Source organism: Periophthalmus magnuspinnatus, chromosome 11, assembly GCF_009829125.3.
Source record: "Periophthalmus magnuspinnatus isolate fPerMag1 chromosome 11, fPerMag1.2.pri, whole genome shotgun sequence".
Lineage (NCBI taxonomy): Eukaryota > Metazoa > Chordata > Actinopteri > Gobiiformes > Gobiidae > Periophthalmus > Periophthalmus magnuspinnatus.
Window position 1 is genome coordinate 2,992,285 of NC_047136.2, and position 23,731 is coordinate 3,016,015.

At 39.8% G+C, this 23,731-nt stretch overlaps 1 protein-coding gene across 4 annotated transcripts in view; it reads left to right on the plus strand.

The window, feature by feature from the left end:
- The window catches only part of fam49al (family with sequence similarity 49 member A, like), a 49,825-nt gene that overhangs the window by 12,549 nt on the left and 13,545 nt on the right, over positions 1–23,731 (plus strand). Inside the window, exons 2-4 of one of the 4 annotated variants that reach the window (XM_055225145.1) lie at positions 8,525–8,614; positions 17,899–17,978; positions 19,544–19,623. In XM_055225145.1, coding sequence (XP_055081120.1) covers positions 19,551–19,623 — 73 coding nt within the window. In that variant the 5' untranslated portion in view covers positions 8,525–8,614; positions 17,899–17,978; positions 19,544–19,550. Of the gene's footprint in view, positions 1–8,524; positions 8,615–11,830; positions 11,973–17,898; positions 17,979–19,543; positions 19,624–23,731 lie in introns of those variants that run through there. The other 3 variants (XM_033975312.2, XM_033975310.2, XM_033975311.2) reach the window with 3 other exon arrangements.

Consider the following 23,731-nt stretch of genomic DNA (forward strand, 5'->3'; position numbering starts at 1 on the left):
CTATTCTAATGTCGTTTCCTCGTCACAAACAGACCTGGAGTTGTGTTTTGTTTTTGTTTTTTTTTTTGTTTCATTCACACATGTTTAACACACAAACCCTGCACATTAAGGCTGAGTTCTTCTCTTAAACAGAACACTCAGGAAGGGCATCTGATATAAGGGTAAAGACTTAAGAAAAGAAAAGAATATTTATTATTACAGTGGTAGAAGAAGTAGTCAGTTTTGTTACTTAAGTAAAAGTACAGATGCAGAGGAAAAAACATACTTAAATAAAAGTATTGCATGAAAAAAATCTGCTCAAGTAAAATATTAAAGTACCTTGTTAAAAATGTGCTTCTCTCAAACTGCAAACACTCTGTTCCACCTTGTGATGTCGTCCTGTGGTAATACAGGAAGTGCTCCACTGTGTTTTTAAACTCCACACACCTTCACTAGAATCATTTGGATCATTTCAGACCTAGAATTGCCAAATCTACTACGGAACTAAAGGTAAAAGGAGCTGTTAACGTGAAAACTACCACTTCATGACATCACAGGGTGGAACGGAGCATTTTGAGCTTTGGAGATGTAACAGACTAATAATAATGTGTTACTCAGACATGTGCGAATGAAACAAAACACAACTCCAGGTCTGTTTTTGATGCACTAACAGTATTAGAACATGAATTAACACTCACACGAGTCAGTTTTGTGTAATATACTTTCCCCATCCATTTCCGATCTCAGTTCTTTTTCCCGTCGCCGCTCTGCTCGCACCCGCGCTCTCTTTTCTTCATCGTCCTGGCTCCATCACATCCACCAGCCGGGAGAGAGTCATAAAAACAAAAGTCCCCGTGATGGTGTAAGGGGAATTGCCTGTAGCATTCCATCAGTGGTCAATCTCGAGCTCGCCGTTAGCTCGCCGTTAGCTGCCCGCGACTCTGCCACATCCCATTTACTGCTAGAACGGGGGCATTCAAAGAAACATTAGCGTTCTCCTGTGTTTTTTCAGTTTTAGATAAAATAGAGGGCAAAATGTGCAGCTTTGAAACGGAGGGAGGACAAACGCAAGGACTTACACCGAGGGGGACTTCTGCAGGATTAGTGGCGTTAGCATGTCGTTATGAACAGCTCACTTACTTCCTACAGTCGTTATAGCGTGGTATGCATCCAGCTGGTTTGTTTTTGTCCGTCCCAAACCCAGATGAACAGACAGGAAGGGCATCTGGCATAAAACGGTGGACAGCCTGGAAAAGAAAATATATATATGTTAATACAGCGGTGGAAGAAGTAGTCGATTTTTGTTTTGTTACTTAAGTAAAAGTACAGATGCAGACGCAAAAAATACTCAAGTAAATGTATCACATGAAAAAATCTACTGAAGTAAAAGTATTAAAGAACCTGTTTAAAACTGTACTTCAAGAGAAAAAAGTAAAAGTATTTCAAAAAGGTCTTACAAAGCTTCAAATGTGGTGATTTTGTTCAACAGAAACGACTGAATCTATCATTTTTCTGGCTGTTTTTATTCGCGTACATTGGTCCCTCGTTTATCGCGGGGGTTACGTTCTAAAAATAACCCGCAATAGGCGAAATCCGCGAAGTATCAGCTTTATTTTTTACAATTATTCTATATGTTTTTTGCTGTAAAACCCCTCACCACACACTTTATACACTTTTCTCACACAGGCGTTAACATTTTCTCACATTTCTCTCTCGTTTAAACTCTCTCAAAGTTCAAACCTTCGTCGGCGTCTTTGTCGGTGCAGAACGTTTCATCGACATTGAACTTTTCTCTCCGACAAAAACCCACAGAGTTCATACACTTTAACTGTATTATAAAAATGAACTGTTTTTATTTGCATGTTTTGGTTTGAACATGTTAAAAAAAAGCAGGTCTCAGACAATAATAAAAAATACTTTCACTTTTCAGTCGTGTTTAAACATGTAGTGGAGCAGAAAGTACAGACACTGCTCTCAAATGTAGTGAAGTAAAAGTAAAAAGCTGTTTTACTTGTACTATGTCACGTTCCACAACCGATTATTATTATTAATTAACATAACTATCATCGTTCTTCCAGTTTAGAGATCCAGACTGACCACATAAAGGGAACAGCACATGTAATCGCTTTAATTCAGGTTTAGTTCCTTATATTTTGTCGCTGTTGTACTTTTTGGTTGAAATGGCTGTAACATTTGTACCAGAAACAATGTCGACGTCTGCGTCTGTCGTTTAGGAAGTGATCACAAAGACGCCCCGTATAACACATTTTAGAAGCGCTTTTGTTTTGAACGTTTAGAAAAACACAAACAACTGTCCAGCGTGAGTCTGTATCGTTTGCATCAGGTCCCAAAGCTCTCGTCCCTGTTCGTGTATCGTCCCGTCCTGATCCGAGCTGATCCCGGCCTCTGACCAGCCGTCTGTGTGCTCTCTGGAGACTGCAGAGTGCTCTATTTGATTAGGATGACAGTGATGAACGATGACGCTTCTCCTGTTTGCTGGATTACCAAAGCTCTGCAGAGACACTAAAGGATACTCAGAGTTTTACTAAGAATAATATTTGAACCAAAACATTCCTCACACACACTGGAAGAAACTGTTGTATTTGTGACGTTGATTAATAACACACAAGGTAAGGAAGGTAACGAAGTACAAGAAAGTACTGTACTTAAGTAGAATTTTTAGGTATCTGTGCTTTACTTAAGTACATCTGACAGTGGACACTTTTTACTTTTACTTCAGTACATTTGAGAGCAGTATCTGTACTTTCTACTCCACTACAGGACTGAAAAGTAAAAGTATTTTTTTTATTCTAGTTTGCAAAAGTATAAATTTTGAGGCTAAGTACTTTTCATATGATTTGAGGGGTTATTTTTACCATGTTCGTGGAAAAATCCTGACTAAAGTTGAAGAGTTTAAGCTTCGGCTTTGAGCAAAACAAAAATAAATACACAAAATTCATGAGAAAAACTAAGAAATTGATTTGTGTTGTTACTGTGACCAAAAAAACCATCTTTAAACCAATATTTACACATTTACACATGAACAATTGTGTGAAATACTACTTTTTACTCTTAAAGTGCGTATTTAAAGAGGTGCTTAAATACTTTTACTGAAGTAGATTTTTTCATGTGATACTTTTACTTATACTTGAGTAACCTTTTACCTCCGTGTCTGTACTTTTACTTAAGTAGTAGTAATAATAACTTCAAGTACTTCACTCAGCTCTGACTAAAGCTGAGGGGATTCTGGTTCTGTCGTTTAACTTTAGAATAAAATAGAAAAAGTTGATGCTCTAGATCAGGAGTCTCAAACTCGCGGCCCGGGAGCCAATTGTGGCCCGTGAGACGATATTTTGTGGCCCGCAGGAAAATATCTAGTTTAATGTTAGTGTGGCATTATTATAATCAGTAAACCCCAAACTGTGTGTGTTCTCCCGTCACAAAAGATTCAACAAATAACGATGTATATCCATAAAATCCACAAGAATCGGCGTATTTCCTCACGTATGTTGAAAACTACAATGCCGTTTGAGATTTTAACAAAGCTTTTTTTGTGGAATACCTGATGCGGCCCAGCTTCACCCAGACTCTGCCTCCTGCGGCCCCCGGATAATTTGAGTTTGAGACCCCTGCTCTAGATTAACACCTAAACGAATGTAAATAGTAGGTTCTCAAACAGTTCACCATTACAAAGACCAAACAGGACGATGGATTTACTATTAGCACGGCCTTCTTAGACTTTACCATGCCTCCTTGTGAGTCTGTAAACATTAGCGCTGTAACTTTAACCTGCTTCAAGTCGACAGTATGCAAGAAATTCCCGTAAGCAGGAAAACGATGGTGGGATCAGTTACAGTCTAAACAACGGGACTGTATTTAGAGGAGCGTCCAACCGTGCAGCGATCATGCGACGTTTAACACGCTTTAGGAACTGCTGGGACTCACTAAGGTCTGGGCATTTCGTCCAGGGGCGGGGCTTAGCTTTGACGTCAATCAAAGCTAGCTAACTTCTGCGTGCTGTTTCCGTGGAGACTGAGTTTATTTCATAACCTGCAGATGGAATTACAGCAAATATTAAGATTCAGCAGTGTTTACAGTGTTTCTGTCATATGTTAAATACTTTTATTTGTTTAGCATTTCCTTTAGTCTAAAAAAATACAGTTCAGTTTTGCCATGACGCTGTTAGCAAACTTATCTCAAAACCCTAAACCTACCTGTTCCTAACCCTAACCCTGATCTTAACCCTAAACTTAGCCTGATTGTGAAAAAATATATTGACAAAAATGTACATTGTTTGGTATAACTGGGCTATGATGCATCAACGGAAAGTAAAAGAAAAAAAACATCTAAATTAAATGCTGTCTTGTCAAAAAGGTCAGGTTTTATTTAGACCTGGCTGCTTGGGTGAACAGAAAACGCGATTTTGCGAGCTGCCATGGTTGTAAGCATAGACTGTATGTATAAATGGACATAGCTAATGTGCTAGCTACCACGTTCCAAACCGTCACCCCTCTCTCTGTCCCTGCTGCTGTCAGACTCGTCATTTTGGTCTTAAAATGTTCGTATTAACCTGCTCTACATGATCCTGGGGTTTTTGTTTTGTTATTGTGTCTGTAAATCAAGATATGAACATTAATAAGAGACAAATCAGGCGCCTTCTTTCCCTGAGGTTGCTCCTGTTAGCGTTAGCAACAGGTTTGACTGGCAGAGTTGCTAAGCGCCCACCCCCTGCTAAACCAGCGGTGTGGGTGGGAAGGGGTGTTTTCTACGGGTTTGGTTGACAGAGGGTGTTACCTTTAACAGCCTCGCTCTGGATTGGCTCTTTGGTTGCTATGATACTCGTAGTTGAAATTACAAATATAGAACTCGGCTCCCAATTCGCCGCTGTACCTGCTCTAGCCTCGATGAGCTTCATTTGGAGCTGAACACTGTGGGTGACGTCACACTCTCTTAGTCCACTTCTTTATTTAGTCAATTTATTTATTTATTTTTTCAATTCTGTTTTATTTTTCACAATGACCAATGCCGCATAAGCCACACACATGTAGCTTATTGTTGGTTTCGGTTCTGTTGCATGAAGCACAAGGGATCGTTCTGTAGATCTTTATTGTCGGTTACAGCAACACAGTCGCATTAAAGGGAGTACAGGGTGAGATTGTACCCGGGTCTAACAGAGTCTGAAGAAGGTGAGCTTGAACCAATGTTTTAAATTACTCGAAGAGAACCAACATTCTATAGATAAGAAATTTAAAGCACAGTCGAACAACGTGATTGCATCAGTGTTTTATAATACCCAGAGTGGAGGTGATATACGGCCAATGCTGCATGGAAAACCCGTGCAGAATATTTTACACCTTTGTAAGAAAGTAAGCAATATTACATTTATATACTGTCTACAATATACACATGCACTTACACACCCAAGCACCTTACATACTAAATCTGCTGTACACGTATTTCTGTTCACATATGTATGTCACTACCAGAAGACACTGAAAACATGGACGCCCTAAGACAGGGGTGTTCAAACTTTTCTCATTAAGGGCCACGCAGACAAAGCTGAGGGTCGATTGAGGGCCATAGACTGGTCACCAATACAGTGAATACTTCAAATCTGTGTTATTATTACAAGTTAGACTGAACCACTAGACCTTTATTCACGCTTACAACCTCAATGGGACACATTAAATATTGGATATGGGCTTGTTAAAGTAGATTTTCAGAAATGTACAGTAAAAAGTACTGTTTAAGGTAATATGGGCCGATTCACCTGGAAGCTTGAGGGCCAAAAAAAATTGGTCTGAGGGCCGCATTTGGTCCCCAGGCCACAGTTTGAGCATGCCTGCCCTAAGAAGCTGTGTGAGGTGATGAAACGGGGTCCATCAGCCTGAAAAGACACACTATTTGATGACTCGGCAGGTAGTTATGATTTACTTTTGCCATTTGAGTTTGCAGAAAATTTTTGAGAGAGAAATAAATAAATAAGTCTATGGCTGCAATAGAACGTTAAGTCTATGACTGCTGGCGCCGATGAGCTTCATTTGACTGGAGCTGAACGCTACGGGTGACGTCACATTTAGTCCACTTTTTTATGGGTGCAATAGAAGGTTAAGTCCCGCCCCTGGACGAAATGGCGATGTTTTAAGGAGTCCAAGGGATTGTTGGGAGCGCAGTGCAAGCCGAGCATCTGGAGCGAGATTTGAGGGGAGCCAAGCACAGAGAGAGCTCACAGGTGTCATATGGAGCACTCAGCTAATTAGGAAAAATCCATCACAGACCGAAGTCGGGAATCTGAACGGTACAGAAAACGACAATATTTTTTTTTAGATTGAACTAATGGACGCATTCATTATGAAATGTGTGGCCAGATCTGCTGCAAATAAGATTAAAAGAGGTACGGTTTCAACTAGTGCCACCTCTGGTCAACTGAGTAAACTAATCTTTTTAGTGGATCTAGTTCAAGTATTCACCTCTGCACTTTGACCTACAGACGAGGCCGGTCCATCAATAGATTATTTACTTAAACCTCCAGAGTCCTCTACCTTAAATGTAACGGCACGAGTGAACTGTTTAAATAAAAACCCCGCTTTGGTGAGAGAGTCGATGCTTTTTGTCCCGCACTAAAGAGATTAAAAGTGCGTGGTCAAAGCGTCCATCCATCCCACCTGATTGATAACACCGCGAGCGTGAGCCAGACCGTGCTGTTGCCATGAGAATGAGAGGCTGAGTTTCCCTGGCAACTATTCTTCAAAGCTGCCTCCTCTCTCCTGCACGTTCACACGCCGCGAGCCGATGATGCAAGCGCAGCAGAGCCAGTGTTAGCGCCTTCACCGTTTAGCGAAGAGACAAAGACGCTGGTATAACACATAAAGGTGGAACGTGGCCAGGAAGTGAAATGAAAATGCGATAAATGAAAAATAAACCAATGTGCGATACAGAACTACAGCTCGATAATTCATGCAAAAATGATTTAGCGTCAAAAGAACAATGTATGAGCTTCAGCGTAGCCACATCTTCTACGGCGAGACCATAGATTGTACCGTATATATAAACGGACATAGCTAACCTGCTAGCGTCCACGTTCCAAATAGGAAGTGATCATGGGCGCGCGTCCAGCTTCATCGACTCTAGCTCCAATTCACTTTACAAAGAAAAACTGGCTCCTCTCTCTGTAACTGCTGCTGTCGGACTCGTCATTTTGGTCTTAAAATGTTCGTATAAACCCGCTCTACATGATTCTCATATTTTCATTTCGCTATTTTATCTGTAAATCAACATAAAAACATTAATAATTTCACCGAAGTCACTCCCGATAGCGTTAGCAACAGGTTTGATTGAGTGCCCGCTCCCTGCTACACGTTACGTTCAACAGCCTCACTCCTGATTGGCTCTTTGGTTGCTATGATACTCGCGGTCGGAATTCCAAATATGTAACTCTGCTCCAAATTAGCCGCTATAACTGCTCTAGCCTCGATTAGCTTAATTTGACTGGAGCCGAACGCTGTGGGCGACGTCACACTCACTCAGTCCACTTCTTTATACAGTCTATGGTGTAGCCACATTAAAAATAAATAAGTAAAATACACGGTAACCAACTGTCAGACGTGCTAAGGGACTACAGTGAAATTGTGAGAATAAATAGCACTTAAAAAAAGAACCATGTTTTAATTCAATTCAAGTTTGGCAAAAAACACTCAGACCTAAGAAGGCTGAACTGGGCTGGTAAGAGGCAGAAAGGAGAAGTGGGACAGAGAGGAACTTATTCTGACGTCACAAATAAAAACAGGGAAAGAAAGTAGAGCTTTTTACTGTCCTAAGCGCTAGGCTACATAAACATTTGATATTAACCTGCTCTACGTGATCCTGGTGTTTTTATTTTGCTATTTTGTCTGTGATCAAACCTGTTGCTAATTGCTAACGGGCTCACTCCGCTAACAGGCTCGCTCCGGATTGGCTCTTTGGTTGCTATGATACTCAAAGTCGGAATTAAAATGAACCTAAACCAGTTTGGCTTTAAATCAAGACTGAATTCAAGGAACACTTTTAAAATAGGCGTTAACATTTCACATAAGTAGAATATTCTGAGAGAGATACAAATAACATGCATTTCATATGATTTTTAATCTAATTTTGAAAGTTTACGCTACAAAAAGAGCAGGTTTTATACGTAATAAGATGGTTTAGTTTGTTGTTTGCAGCGGGAAGAATTTAAACCTACATTAAATAATTCTACAACCTTTGTGAGAAGCTGATTGTGACCATTCATATAACAATTTTGATTTCAATTTTGATTTGCAGCTATAAACGAGTGATCATTTCCTATCGGCTAGAGAATAATATTCAGAAACTCTCACTCAAAATGAACACTAAAGTCATTTCTGGTGCGTGTAAATGTAAAGCCGTCTGCAGCCACAGCCTTAAACAGGAGGTGAAGGCTTTTGTGTGGTTTTTTTGTTCTCTATTAGAGCCGTTTTCGCTTGCCTTTCATATCGTCTTTTATTCTTTTACAGCACTTTAAATAGTCTATTGTTCTGTGTGTTTGCAGAGTGTTGGTGCTGATGCTGTAACTCCTGTGTGGAGCTCAAAACCCTGGTTAATGCAGTGAAGAGTTCCATTGGGATTAATACTCGTGAAGGTAAGAATATGGGATAAAACAAGAGAGATGGGTTCGTTTTAATCGTTTTTAATATTTTTCCCAACCAAGGTGTAGTTTGTATTCATACCTGACAGTTTGGACTGCTCACTAGCGCCTCAGAGTGGTCACGTGATGTTGCTGTGCAGGTTTTGGCGCTGTCTTTCTAACGGTTGAGGCAGGACGACAGCGCCATCTGCAGCCCGACTTCTTCAGGACAGTATCCCAGGTGTGTGAGAGTAAAACAGCCCCCTTGTCCCGGTTTAAAGTCCCGCGGACACGTTTCTGTATTTCGATTGCCGCGTTAATCCAGCGACAATGTTTGAAGTCCTCTGTCCCGATGATGTTTGCTCCGCCCCCCACTCTATAACGGGTAAAAGATCAGACTGCAGATGGCGCTGTTGTCCTGACACAACCGGTAGAAAGACAGCGCCAAAATCTGTTTAAATCAGCTGAACGGCAACATCACGTAACCTCTCAGGCGCTAGAGAGCAGTCCAAACTGTCAGGTATGAAATCAAACACCTTGGTCTGGAAAAAGAAGCAATAACTACGCCATAATTACTCTCAATAAAGCATGAAAAAGGACATACAGTGGTCCCTCGTTTATCGCGGGGGTTACGTTCTAAAAATAACCCGTAATAGGCGAAATCCCCAAAGTATCAGCTTTATTTTTTACAATTATTATATATGTTTTAAGGCTGTAAACCCCCTCACCACACACTTTATACACTTTTCTCACACAGGCGTTAACATTTTCTCACATTTCTCTCTTGTTTAATTAATTAATAGTGACTCACGTGTATTTCACCGCTCCGCTGTAGTGTCGATCCAACATTTACGTAAATTTGAACAAATATTTTCTTAATGATTGAGGCTTAGTAACTACATAATAATGCCCAAACTGTAACCTCTTAAGGAAGTAGTTAACAAGTCTGAAACGTTCTTAATAAACAATTGTTGATTATGAATTAAGTGTTTGTTCATGCTTTACTAAGGCTGTAAACTGTGCAGTTATTATAAAGCGTTACAGAAGAATAACCGAACAGAAAACCAGATGAACCTCACTGGCGTATGGTTTAGTCAGGATGTTATTTCTAAGATTAGCCTCTCAATTCTGCGTTTGCTAGGAAGTGCGATGAAAATACACATTGTAGAAGCCCATTATGACTCCATGTAGTTTGAGTATTACTGGTCAGGGTTGGCACAGCGTTAGTGCCTTTTCAGCGGCCAAGTCCAGCCTTAAGAGCCAAGGCGCTAACAGGAGGCATCTTTCACTGAGGCTGAGAGGGGAGCGGTGGCCCTCGCTACCGGCTTACGCTGTCGACCAGCTTTTGCTTTTGAGTATCCACGTGGGAACCGTACCACGTCTGGAAGGCCTCGGTTCAACTCGTCCATTTAGACTACAGATGAGAGCTGTGTCCCTGTTGCATAAGGCCAGCGCTCTGCTCCACTTTCCTGCAAACTACAAAATGGAAAAGTCATTTGTAACGTTGTACTGCCTAGTTCACGCTTGCAGTACTTTGGTCTAACTGATCTGTTATTTTAATCTAAAAACTCTTAAAAAATGTATTAAAAATGGTTTCGCTATAGGCTGTGTTCATGTAGTTTCAGGATGTTAGCAGTTGTATGAATCTTGTAGCTTCTATATGTATAAATGGACGTAGCTAACCTGCTAGCCGCTGCGTTACAAAGAGGAAGTGATCACGGGTGCGCTTCCGGCTCCACCGACTCTGGCTCCAATTCACTTTACATTGAAAAACTGTGGCTCTTCTCTCTGTAACTGCTGCTGTCAGGCTCGTCAGTTTGGGCTTAAAATGTTCATATTAACCCGCTCTACATCGGTCCCTCACTATATCACAGTTCACCTTTCGCGGTCTCACTGTTTCGTGGACTTTTTTAGAGCAGTTTTTCATGCTTTTTTACAGTGTCTGAACGTGCATTGTGTCGTGCGTCCTGATTGGCTGTTGGACTGTAGACCATTGTCCATCAGTCTCCTCCGTGCCGTGTCTCCTGTCCAGTACAGAATGTGTTCAGACAAATTTACATAAACGTTGGATCGCAGTGTGACTCTGAAGTGCTGTACGTTTGCGATTTGTTTTCTCCCCGACAAAACCCACAATGTCGATGAAACGTTCTGCACCGACAAAGACGCCGACGAAGGTTTGAACTTTGAGAGAGTTTAAACGAGAGAGAAATGTGAGAAAATGTTAACGCCTGTGTGAGAAAAGTGTATAAAGTGTGTGGTGAGGGGTTTTACAGACAAAAACAGAGAGAATAACTGTAAAAAATAAAGCTGATACTTCGTGGGTTATTTTTAGAACATAACCCCGTGATAAATGAGGGAACACTGTACATGATTCTCATTTTTTTATTTCACTATTGTGTCCGTAAGTCAAGATGTGAACATTAATAACAAATCAGGCGCCTTCTTCTTTCCCCCGAAGTCACTCCCGCTAGCGTTAGCAACAGGTTTTATTGACAGCGTTGCTAAGCGCCCGCTCACTGCCAAACCAGCGCTACAGGCAGGAAGAGGCTTTACCTTCAACAACCTCGCTCCTGATTGGCTCTTTGGTTGCTTTAATACTCACGGTCGGAATTCCAAATACACAACTTGGCTCCAAATTAGCCGCTATAACTGCTCTAGCCTCGATTAGCTTAATTTGACTGGAGCCGAACGCTGTGGGCGACGTCACTCACTTAGTCCACTTCTTTATACAGTCTATTGTGTAGCCGCTTTGAAAATAAATAAGTAAAATACACGGTAACCTATTAGCAGACATGCTAAGGGACTACAGTGAAATTGCGGGAATAAATAGCACTTAAAAAAGCCAAGTTTTAATTCTAGTTTGGCAAAAACACACAGACCTAAGAAGGCTGAACTGGTAGAAAGGAGAAGTGGGACAGAGAGGAACTTATTCTGACATCACAAACAAAAACAGGGAATGAAAGTAGAGCTTTTTACTGTCCTAAGCTCTAGGCTACATAAACATTTGATGCGCAACGACCACTGTGATGTTAGCACACGCGTTATAAAAGGCCTATAAACTCACACGGCTCGTCTGAATGTTCATTTGTTGAGCAGCGTTTCACTATACACAGTGAAACCTCAATTCCTAAAATAGAGGTCAGAAAACGAGAAGTGTGAAGTGGTCAGACGCACGCAGTCACAGAGAGAGCAGACGTTAACTTTGTGCAGTCATTTTAGCCAGTCAACTAGCGCGGTGTAAGACTAGCTCCACGTGTCTCTTCGGGATCAGGGAGTCTTGGGACCTCAGTCTGTTTGCCCGGGCCTAGGATCATAATAAAAACAAAAACAGAAGACAGGATAGAGGACTCAAACCACGTGTTGTGCGAATCAGGTAAAAGAAAAAGGAGCATGGGCGGAGTTGATCTGTAAAGCTGCTAACACGTTTGACGAGAACAGCTTTTGCTAACTGCTAATCTCCAGGCTAAATGACAGGAGATAGGAGATTGCTCTGTCTATGTACGCTGGCGGCTTGTTTTTTGATTAGCATTTGTGCAACCGACCTTGTGTGCGTGTGCGTGAGATGATGCTAGCTCCACATCTTCCGAGCATCGCCAGGCCAACAGTATCCAGGCAACCAACCGGCTGGCACCGCATCCACGCGCTGCTGCAGGCGTATGTGTGTCAGTGTGCGCGACGCTCTTGTGGGATGTGCTGGTGGCTCGAGAGAACCGTGTCTAGATTTCAGTTTGACATCGCGTTTGCAAACACATTTTTGTTGTTTAAAGAGGCAAAATTGTCTCTGGTGAGCTTTAAGTCATGTTATAATGCTCAAAAACGTACCTAGAATTGTGTTTTGTTTCATTCACACATGTTTGAGTAACACTTTATCATTAGTCTGTCTACATCTCCAAAGCTCAAAACGCTCTGTTCCACCTTGTGATGTCATGAAGTGGTAGTTTTTAAGTTAACAGCTACGTTTTTTTTACCTTTTGTTTTTGGCAATTCCACAAATGAAATTATCCAAGTGATTCTAGTGAAGGTGTATGGAGTTTAAAAACACAGTGAAGCACTTCCTGTATTACCACGTGACATCACAAGGTGGAACAGAGTGTTTTCTGTTTAAGAAAGGAACTAAGCAAAAGTCTCACGGTCAGCAATTTGAACAAAATGACATATCGTTGCAGAAATTAGATCACGATTGCATTTTATGTCAATTTTTATCCAATTTACCCCATAACGTGATGCTATAGTTTGAGAACTTGGGCAGTACTTTCTGTTTAGACCTCTGACTACTGCCCTCTTCTGGCAACGGTGAGTGATTCAGCATTTTGACTCATTAATTAGCAGCAAGGCTAATTGTGTTGTGAGACAGTTGCTCAGCTGGTCGAACGTTTGCCCACTGATCCGAAGGTTGGCGGTTCGAATCCCGCTCTCGACATAAACATCATTAGTAGAGCGGTTGGATCGGTTCGAGGTTGGTGGCGCAATTCCAGCTCCCACAGACGAATACTGCCGTTGTGTTCTTGGGCAAGACATTTAACCCACCTCGTCCCCAGTGTCTGCGTACACCGGTGTATGAATGTGTGTGCTCACGATTGAGTAAAACGCCTCGAAGGTGGAAAAGCACTATTTAAAAACGTGACCATTTCCCCTTTCCTGTGTAATTAGCTGATTAGGACGTATGGATTGTAATAACACCATTGGCTATTTTAAAAAACTACTTTACCCTATGTGCCCTATAGACTATTGACCTATCGATGTGCACTCGTACTTTATAGATGGCCCCGTCTCAGCATTTGTAAACCAAACCGGTTCTTCCTCCTTTTGCGTGTGCTGCATTGCAACACCTATTCTTGCTGAGTAACAGTAATAGGGCCCGGCTTCCTTCACAGACTAAGGGCATCTCGTGAACACGCTAAAGTCGGCTCCGGATCGCTCGCGCTGAGAAAATGGAGTGGTCAGAGCTGCAGCGTGTTAACTGCTAACCTGTCACTCAAAGCAGTACAGGAAGTGAAACTACAGAACATCACAACTACTTTTAGAATTAGACTCTGGCGAGCAGCGAAATATGAAATGGCATGTTTTACTTTTGCACATAGAAGCTAAAGGAAGTCTACACAGTAAAGGTTAAAAAAACATTAATAATCATAATAAAATGCAGATAAAACTTTGGAGATAAAATATGTTCTGGTTTCATTCGCTAATTTTGAGCAGTGGTGGATGAGCTACTCAGTTTTGTTACTTAAGTAAAAGTACAGATACAGAGGTAAAAAGTTACTCAAGTAAAAGTAAAAGTGTCACATGAAAAAATCTTCTTAAAAGTATTAAAGTACCTGTTTAAAAAATGCACTGAAAGAGTAAAAAGTAAAAGTATTTCTTGCAGATTTTGAGTCTTATAAAGCTTCAACTTTTACTTTTCAGTCCAGTTAAAAAATGTAGTGGAGTAGAAAGTACAGATACTGCTCTCAAATGTAGTGAAGTAAAAGTAAAAATTACCCACTTTACAACTGACTGAAGTACAAATACTGTAGGTATCTTTACTGCAGTACAGTACTTTACTACTTTTACTTCATTACCTTCCACCACTGAATATTTTGGATGATTTTTGCTTCCACGAAACATCTGAAAATCTATTTAAGTAAAAGTATTTAAGCACCTGTTTAAATATGTACTTTAAGAGTAAAAAGTAAAAGTGTAGTTCATGTTTTTAAGTGTAAATGTAGAGATACTGATTCAAAAAATGACTCATATTGTCGTCAACAGTAACAATACAAATCAGTTTCTTAGTTTTTATTCTGAATTTTGTGTATTTATTTTTGTTTTGCTCAAAGCTGAAACTTGAACTCGAAAACTTTATTCAGGATGTTTCCACGAACATAAAAATACTCCCTCAAATCATATGACAAGTACTTTTTACTTTTCAGTCCTGTTCAAAAATGTAGTGAAGTAGAAAGTACAGATCCTGCTCTCAAATGTACTGAAGTAAAAGTAAAAAGTATCCACTGTAAAATGTACTTAAGTAAAGCACAGATACCTAAAAATTCTACTTAAGCTGATTTTGAGCATCATATTCTGGCGCAGTTAGTCTTTGATTTTTGGTGGTATTCAGAGTAGTTACTTTTCTATAATCAAACAAATACACTGCAGTACTTGATTGCAAAATGTAGGCTTCAAACTGCACAGTATTAATTAGTTAGAAATATATAAAACACAACAAAACCCAGCTCTTGTGGTGAGGCAGGTGTGATTTTTTTTCTTCTCCAATTAGTGAGAAAAAAAGCAGAACAAACAGTGAAACAAACACGAAGCTGTTTTTAGTCCTATGTTGCGTTTTTACTCTAATCTAAATGCAACTCAATGTATAAGTATTCGAAAGTACTCAGAATACAGTACTCTGATTGGATTTTAATGGAGGCGTTCAGTATTCTGTACATTTCCTAAGTTCTTCCCATCACTTTGCAGAAGTTTGTCTTAAACATGTCACATTTTGAGGAAGGCTGTTTCCAGATTTTACCTTCATAACGCCGCTGTTTCAAAATGATTCATGTTTCACACAATTTTTGAGCTGAAGTGAAACCTTTTCAAACTTTTTTCTAAATCTGTGGCATAAATAGACAACCAGTATTCCATTTGTGCGGCGTAGAAGCTCCATATTTATAATCTCTGACACCTGTGGATCGTTATGTTATAATTTACACATTTTAAATCGCAAAATTCATCTAAAACGACTTAATAAAAGAAACAAATCTGAGGAATTCCATCGTAACAAAGCGGCGTGTAGCTGTCGGCGCCCCCCTATGGACAGCCGCACGTCACACTAGCGAGGGATTTTTAAAAAAGTTGTACTGAAATGACGGCGCGACGCTGCCGAATCCTACGAGTATCACGGATTATCACTATCATTATCACTTAAGTACCTGTTTAAAAATGTACTTAAAGAGTAAAAAGTCAAAGTATTTCTCGCAGGTTTTCAGTCTTGTAAAACCTCAAAATTTATACTTTTTCAGACTAGAATAAAAAAAATACTTTTACTTTTACTTTTCAGTCCAGTTCAAAAATGTAGTGGAGTAGAAAGTACAGATACTGCTCTTAAATGCGGTGAAGTGAAAGTAAAAAATACCCACTTTAAAATAGGTTTCTTTACTTCAGTACTGTACTTTACTACTTTTACTTCATTACCTTCCACCACGGAATATTTTAAGATAAAATAAGATAAGCCTTTATTAGTCCCACAGTGGGGAAGTTCCAAATTTATTGTGTATTGTGTATTTGTGTATTTTTCCGTCTGTAACTGCTGCTCCTAAAAAAAGATAAAACTGAAGAAGGAAGTGCGTACGTCAGCGGTGGAGGGTAAACGGGCGTGGATCGGCAAAATGGCGTCTTGAAAATAAGCGGTTAAAGATTACGCAAACACGAATCACTCCGAGTACAACTTCAAGACGGTGAATGAGACGGAAACGACGGTAACGCGGTTTAAAGCTCCGAAAAAAGTCCATTTTGCAGAACAGGTTTGATTTAAAACTACTCTCGCATCTATAGACTGTGATATTATGAAATGCATTATGGGATTGGAGTCCATACAGAGCAAGTTGTAATTGGTTTACTGCGCCGCTGTAAATGCATTAACGGCCTCGCTCCATTTGACTCTCAGCAGGTACCAGTCGCACCAGTGGATTCACTATTTCACTATTTACTCCTCGCAGACAGAGTGTAGTGCAGAGATATGAGACGCAGTATTAACAGAACTGTGAAGAACTCGGAGTATTTACCAGTGGTGGAAGAAGTACTGTATTTTCCAGAGTATAAGTCGCACTGGAGTATAAGTCGCACCAACCAAAAAATGAATAATAATGAAGAAAAAAAACATATTTCACATATAAATCGCATCTGAGTTTAACCTCCTGAGACCCGAGCTCTTGCAGGACATTTGCAAAAACTATTAAGTGGTTGAACACATATATTGTAAAAAGCAAAATGACACTAAACACAAAAAAAAATAAAAATAAATAAATAATAATAATAATAATAATAATACAAATAAAAATACAAAAATATAAAATCAAATAAAAATAAATAAATACAGTAAGATAAATTAATTAAAATACAATAAAAAATAAAATGAAAAATAATAAAACAAATAAAAACACAAAAATATAAAATAAAATAAAAATAAATAAATAAAATTAATTAATTAAAATAAAATTAAAAAAATAAATTAAAAAACAAAAAAAATCAAATCAAATAAATAATAATAATAAAAAAAATCAAATCAAATAAAAATAAATAAAAAACTCCTAGAAATATTCAAAATTGTTCAAAATGTTCTTGTTGCTGTTCTTCTAAAATTTTGCACTGTGGCCTAAACAACCCAAAAGGTGTGTCCACAGATGAGGACGCCAGGTCTCAGGAGGTTAAGTCGCACCCCCGGCCAGTATGAAAAAAAAAAAAGTGCGACTTATACTCCGGAAAATACAGTACTCCATTTTGTTATTTAAGTAAAAGTACAAATCCTGGAGCAAAAAAATTAAAATAAAAAATACAGCAGTAAAAATAAAAGTTTCACATGAAAAGTACCTGTTTAAAAGCGTGTTTACTGTAAATGTAGTGGAGTAGAAAGTACAGATACTGCTCTCAAATGTAGTGAAGTAAAAGTAAAAAGTATCCACGGTAAAATGTACTTAAGTAAAAGTACAGATGCCTAAAAATACTACTTAAAGGGCTCATATTACACTGTTTTTTTATGTTCTAAATGTTGTTTCATCATCACAAACAAACCTGGAGTTGTGTTTTGTTTCATTCACACGTTTAACACACAAACCGTGCAGATTTCTCAAACTGAAAACACTGTGTTCCACCTTGTGATGTCATCATGTAATACAAGAAGTGCGCCGCTGTGTTTTTAAACTCCGCACACCTTCATTTCTAGAATCATTTGGATCATTTCAGCTCCTGGAATTGCCGATCTACTACTGAATAAAAGATAAGAAGGTAGATGTTAACTTGAAAACTACCACTTCATGACATCACAAGGTGGAACAGAGTGTTTTGAGCTTTGGAGATGTTACAGACTGATAATAAAACATCTCAAGCATGTGTGAATGAAACAAAACACAACTCCAGGTCTAGGAAACAACATTATAACAAAACTTAACGCTCACAAGAGTCAATTCTGCACCTTTAAGTATAGCACTTTTACGTTTTTTTTTTACTTACGTTCCACTATCGGTAAAAACACAAGTGCATATGTGTAAAACCACACCTTACGAGCCACCAGGTGCTACCTACTGTCTGCATCTTGTTGTTCTCCTCCTGTCCAGGTCGCCAGCCATGGGGAACCTCATTAAGGTCCTTGGCAAGGATTTAGAGAACTGTCCACATTTTTTCCTGGACTTTGAAAGTAAGTGTGCGCGGGTTTGCATGCACGAAGCCGTACGAATGTGCCTGTCCTGTGAGTGTCCATGTGGGGGCAGTGTTACGCGGTGTGAGGCCCAGGGGAGCTGCAACGGGACGGCGGAGGAGGGGCGGAGGTGTGCGGGGGCGGGGTTTGTCGTCATGTGAACCACTGTAGTCCTGGGATAGGCTCTAACGTCAGGATTACAACCATCGTACGAATATCGATTTAGAGGCAAGATTAACGTTTTGAATTTGAGCAGCGGTGGAAGAAGTAATCGGTTTTGTTGCTTAAGTAAAAGTACACATAGCAGGGAGAAAAAAATACTCAAGTAAAAGTTAAAGTATCACATGTAAAATTGACTTAAGTACCTGTTTAAAAATGTACTTAAAGAGTAAAAAGTCAAAGTATTTCTCGCAGGTTTTCAGTCTTATAAAATCTCAAAATTTATACTTTTTCAGACTAGAATAAAAAAAAAACTTTTACTTTTACTTTTCAGTCCAGTTCAAAAATGTAGTGGAGTAGAAAGTACAGATACTGCTCTTAAATGTGGTGAAGTGAAAGTAAAAAATACCCACTTTAAAATAGGTTTCTTTACTTCAGTACTGTACTTTACTACTTTTACTTCATTACCTTCCACCACGGAATAAGATAAGATAAAATAAGATAAGCCTTTATTAGTCCCACAGTGGGGAAGTTCAAAATTTCATGATTTTTTCTTCCGCTGAACGAGTTAAATATTGTGTATTTTTCCGTCTGTAGCTGCTGCTCCTAAAAACATCTAGATCCAGCCTCATTTAAAATGTTAAACTGCGTCTCTCTACAGCCACTAATTTTAATTAATCCACCATTTTGTCCATAAACTCTAATGTACATCTTATTACACTACTTAAGTTACGTACTTAATCTACTTAAGTAAAAGTACAGATACAGAGGTAAAAAGTTACTCGAGTAAAAGTATCACCTGAAAAATCGACTTAAATAAAAGTACAAAAGTGGTTAATCCACCATTTTGTCCATAAAGTCTAAAGTACATGTTATTACTCTGAAGTAGGACTACAGTAGGTCTACAGTGTGACTACAGTAGGACTACAGTGTTAGTGTGACTACAGTAGGACTACAGTGTTACAGTGTGACTACAGTGGGACTACAGTAGGACTACAGTGTGACTACAGTAGGAGTACAGTAGGACTACAGTGTTACAGTAGGTCTACAGTGTGACTACAGTAGGACTACAGTGTGCCTACAGTAGGACTACAGTGTTACAGTAGGTCTACAGTGTGACTACAGTAGGACTACAGTGTTACAGTAGGACTACAGTGTGACTGCAGTAGGACTACAGTGTTACAGTAGGTCTACAGTGTGACTACAGTAGGACTACAGTGTTATAGTGTGACTACAGTAGGACTACAGTGGCTCGGGCTCCGTTGCTCCTCCTCCTCCACACCTCCTGACGCTCCTCCCTCTGTTCGCCGGCGCTCCTCGCTCCACACACGGCGCACAGAGCTCCGCCCCGCTCCACCCTCATCCATCACACACACATCACGTACATGTCCCTCTTTGTTTTCCAGGGGGCTCATGGGAAATCTCCTGAAAGTACTGACTTGCACCGAACTTGAGCATGGCCCAATAGTTTTCCTTGACTTTGAACGTGAGACCATCTGCTTCTTATTTTTTGAGTTCTCTTTCTGTGTCTTTTCTTTTTTCCACTTGGTTCTGTTGCTGATCATCGTCTGTGTTGTTTTCGTTCGTCTCTGTGATTCCGGCTCAAAGGGACTGGCAGATAAAAGGCGTTTGGTTTTTGGGCTAAACAAACATAATAATAATATGAAGATAATATGAAAACTGGATCTGGACCTGGGTCTGAAATAAAGACCAAGAAACATGTCAGTCCTTTGAGGCGGGAGCACATCAGGCTCATGGGTCTGGCTCATGGGTCTGGCTCATGGCTCATGGCTCCGGCTCATGGATCTGGCTCATGGATCCGGCTCATGGATCTGGCTCATGGCTCATGGGTCCAGCTCATGGCTCAGACTCATGGATCCGGCTCATGGCTCTAGCTCAGACTCATTTCTCTGGCTCATGGTTCGGACTAATGGTTTTGGCTCAGACTCATGGGTCCGGCTCGTGGCTCAGACTCATATCTCAGACTTATGGGTCCAGCTCATGGCTCATGGATCCGGCTCATGGGTCCAGCTCATGGCTCATGGCTCATGGCTCATGGCTCATGGCTCATGGCTCATGGCTCATGGCTCAGGCTCATGGCTCTGGCTCATGGCTCGTCCCATAACAGTGTGCCCTACTGTGTCTGTTCCCTGATAAAACCTCTGTCTTTCTCTGTTTCCTTTGTAAATGTGAAAAATGATTTGACCAGGGGCGGCGCCAGTTATTTTGTGTTGGAGGAGCCAAAGGGGGGGCCAAGGTCTTCTTCAGCCCCCCCTTTATCTGACCTGTTTGTTTGTAAATGTAGTGATTTTATATGGATTATTTTTGATCGTAGTCGCACTTTGAACACTCTCTGGTGCTATGAAAGTGAGAAAAAAACCTTTGCGGGAGCCATGGGAGTGCACCGACCAATCTCGGGTCGACTCGTGCCCCCTCAAGCTCCTCCCCCTCCTGGCACCGCCCCTGGATTTGACACTTTAAAGCTGCACTATGCAACTTCTCTGGAGAACAGTTTGCCTCCAGCTCATCTCCATAGAATCTTCCATAGTATGACATTAAAATAAACTCCACTGAGACAAGTAACAGGCCATATCTGTGGAGAGGGGCCCCTGCACTAAAATGTAGGAAGTTTAATGCCATACTGTGGAAAATTCCAAGCAAAACACTAACAAACCCAATAGAAAAGTTGCATTAAATCTGCTGGAATAATGTGTTTCCAGAGCCGCAAAATGTGAACTAAAACTAAACGTGCAAATATATGTTTTTATATTTCAATTTAACTTAAACATTTCAAAGCGAGCACATTTTTCCGAGCGTTCCTGATATGAATTATTTAGCGAGTCCATAACCGCAACCACAGAACCGCAGGAGACGGTAAGCTCCCGTGTGGGTTTGGTGTTTTTTTTTTTTTTTTTTTACACGACCCCTGGACTTTCTAAACCTCAAAAACACAAAATAACATCCCGTAGTGTTAATATTCAGCATAAAGTCTAAAAACTCACTGATTATTACAGTCTAATTAAAGTATCTCGACTTCCTGGACTCTATCTGACGACCTCGCTCGTTGAAAACCCGAGGGAGCACTCACAGTTTGTACGTTCGAGCTGCTTAAGATTGTCCTTGTTTCATATCCGTGACTTCAAAAGAGCCCAGATGAGTCAGGGGCCCGTCCTCAGCCCCCCCCCCCCTCCACACACTCGCCCCTGTACTCCCCCCCGTGTACTCCCCCCCTGTACCATCTGTGAGCTCTCCCCCGCCGCAGTCACCTCTACGACCCAGAGCGAAGTTTGTGCCAACTTCACGAGGCACAAGGAGAAGTCGAAAAGAAGATGTGGAGGCGAAATCGGGAAAAAAAAATTAACAAAAATTCACTTCCGTCGTAGGTAGCGCTTTAAAATAGGGTCTGGGACTTACTACGTACTTACAGTGGTATTTAGCAGATACTTGACTGGTACTACTTAAGTAAAAGTACAGATACGGAGGTAAAAAGTTACACGAGTAAAAGTCACACATGAAAAAGTCTGCTAAAGTAAAAGTACAAATACACAGGTAAAAAGCTGCTCAGGTAAAAGTAAAAATGTCACCTGAAAAATAAGTCAAAGTATTTAAGTACCCATCTAAAAATGTACTTTAAGAGTAAAAAGTAAAAGTATTTCACGTGTGTTGTTACATGGTAAAAAATACTCCCTCAAATCAGATGAAAAGTACTTTTTACTTTTCAGTCCTGTTCAAAACTGTAGTGGAGTAGAAGTACAGATACTGCTCTCAAATGTACTCAAGTAAAAGTAAAAAGTATCGACTTGTGGTGATACTTTTGCTGGTAATTGTAACGATACTTACCAGTACTTTGGCTGGGCCTTATACAGTATTACTAATAGCGTTACTTTGTGGTATTTAAAGCGTTACTCATAGTGATACTTATAGTTATTGGTACTAGTACTGGTACTTACAGTCTTAATTATAGAAGTAGTTACAGTGGTACATACTGAGGGGTGTAGTGATGTGGTACACAGTAGTGGTGGTGTTACTGCAGTTGGAAAAAAAAGTCTATTAAAGAATAACATTGACAGAATTAGAGAATATTGTATCATTAGACATTTGATGCACTGGCAAGCAAAAGTACCATCGTAAGTACTACAGTAACTACCACTGGAATTAACAGTCAAGTATCTACAAAGTACCATCGTAAGTGTCTAGTAAGGCCCGGACGCTATTTTAAAGTACTACCCAGTCATAACTAAAGTGTGACTTCCCCGTGAGCAGTAACTTCTGTTCTGATCCTGCAGTTTTATCATGTAGTTTGGAGTAAGAGGACTTTACATTTGCACAGGCCTGGGACCAGCACAAAGAGCGTAGTTCACTTGAGATATAATTGATTAGCTAATTAATACAGTAACTTTATAGAATCACTGTAGTTTAAAATGGAGCTGTTGAGTTTTGTTTATGGATAATATGTTTCTACGACTGGGGCAGAGTTCAGTGTCGTCCCTGTTAGCATATAGCATAGTTTGGACACGGCCTTTTTTATTTATTTAAACTACTTTCTACATTTTATACACACACAGAAGACTTCAAATGTGTGAAGCAAGATATATGGAATTATTTGGATTTTTTTATATATATATTTTGCATTCAAATCCTCAAAGTTTCCTCCTTTTTTGAGTTATTTAGCGTTTTTTCTTTACTACATAATTCCATATATCTTACTTCATATATTTAATGTGTTCTGTGTGAATGTAAAATGTAGAAAGTAGCAAAAATAAAGAAAAAAACAAGACACTTTCTCAAATATGTGAAGCAAGATATATGGAATTATGTGGATTTTATATATATATATTTTGCATTCAAATCCTCAGAGTTCAGCGTCGTCCCTGTTAGCATATAGCATAGTTTGGACACGCCATTTTTTTATTTATTTTTACTACTTTCTACATTTTATATACACACAGAAGACAAATATATAAAGTAAGATATATGGAATTATTTGGACTTTTTTGTATATATATTTTACATTCAAATCCTCCAAAATATTTTGTAGAGTTATTTAGCTATTTTTTTAACTACATAATTCCACATATCTTACTTCATATATTTAATGTCTTCTGTGTGTGAATAAAATGTGGAAGTGGTCAAAATTTAAAAAAAATAAAATAAAAAACACTGAATGAGAGGGTGTGTCCAGGCAAAACTTGACTCATTGCGTATATACAAAAGTGAAATTATTTTTTTCAGTTTTTCAGTTGGAAAGAAGAAGTTTAAGTCATAAGATGCAGATGACGGGTCTGTGGAGCCAAACCACAAACACAAAGACTTTCCCATAGAGGTGTTTAGGCCCCGCCCCCTGTCCCAGCCCCGCCCCCTGCCCCGCCCCCTGCCGTTGTCTGAAACCTGCTCTAACTCTACAACGTGACTCATTTACACAAATATCTCACAAGTTCCATAAAGATTATCATAGTTTTGAAAAGTGCTGTTTGTGTGTGTCCCAGTCCTGAACAAAGATCCTCTGTCAAACGTCTCTGTCTGAGGTGGACGTGTCTCCAGAGTCACACGTCTTTGGCTCGTCCTCCAGGGACAGGTGGAAGAAGTACTCCATT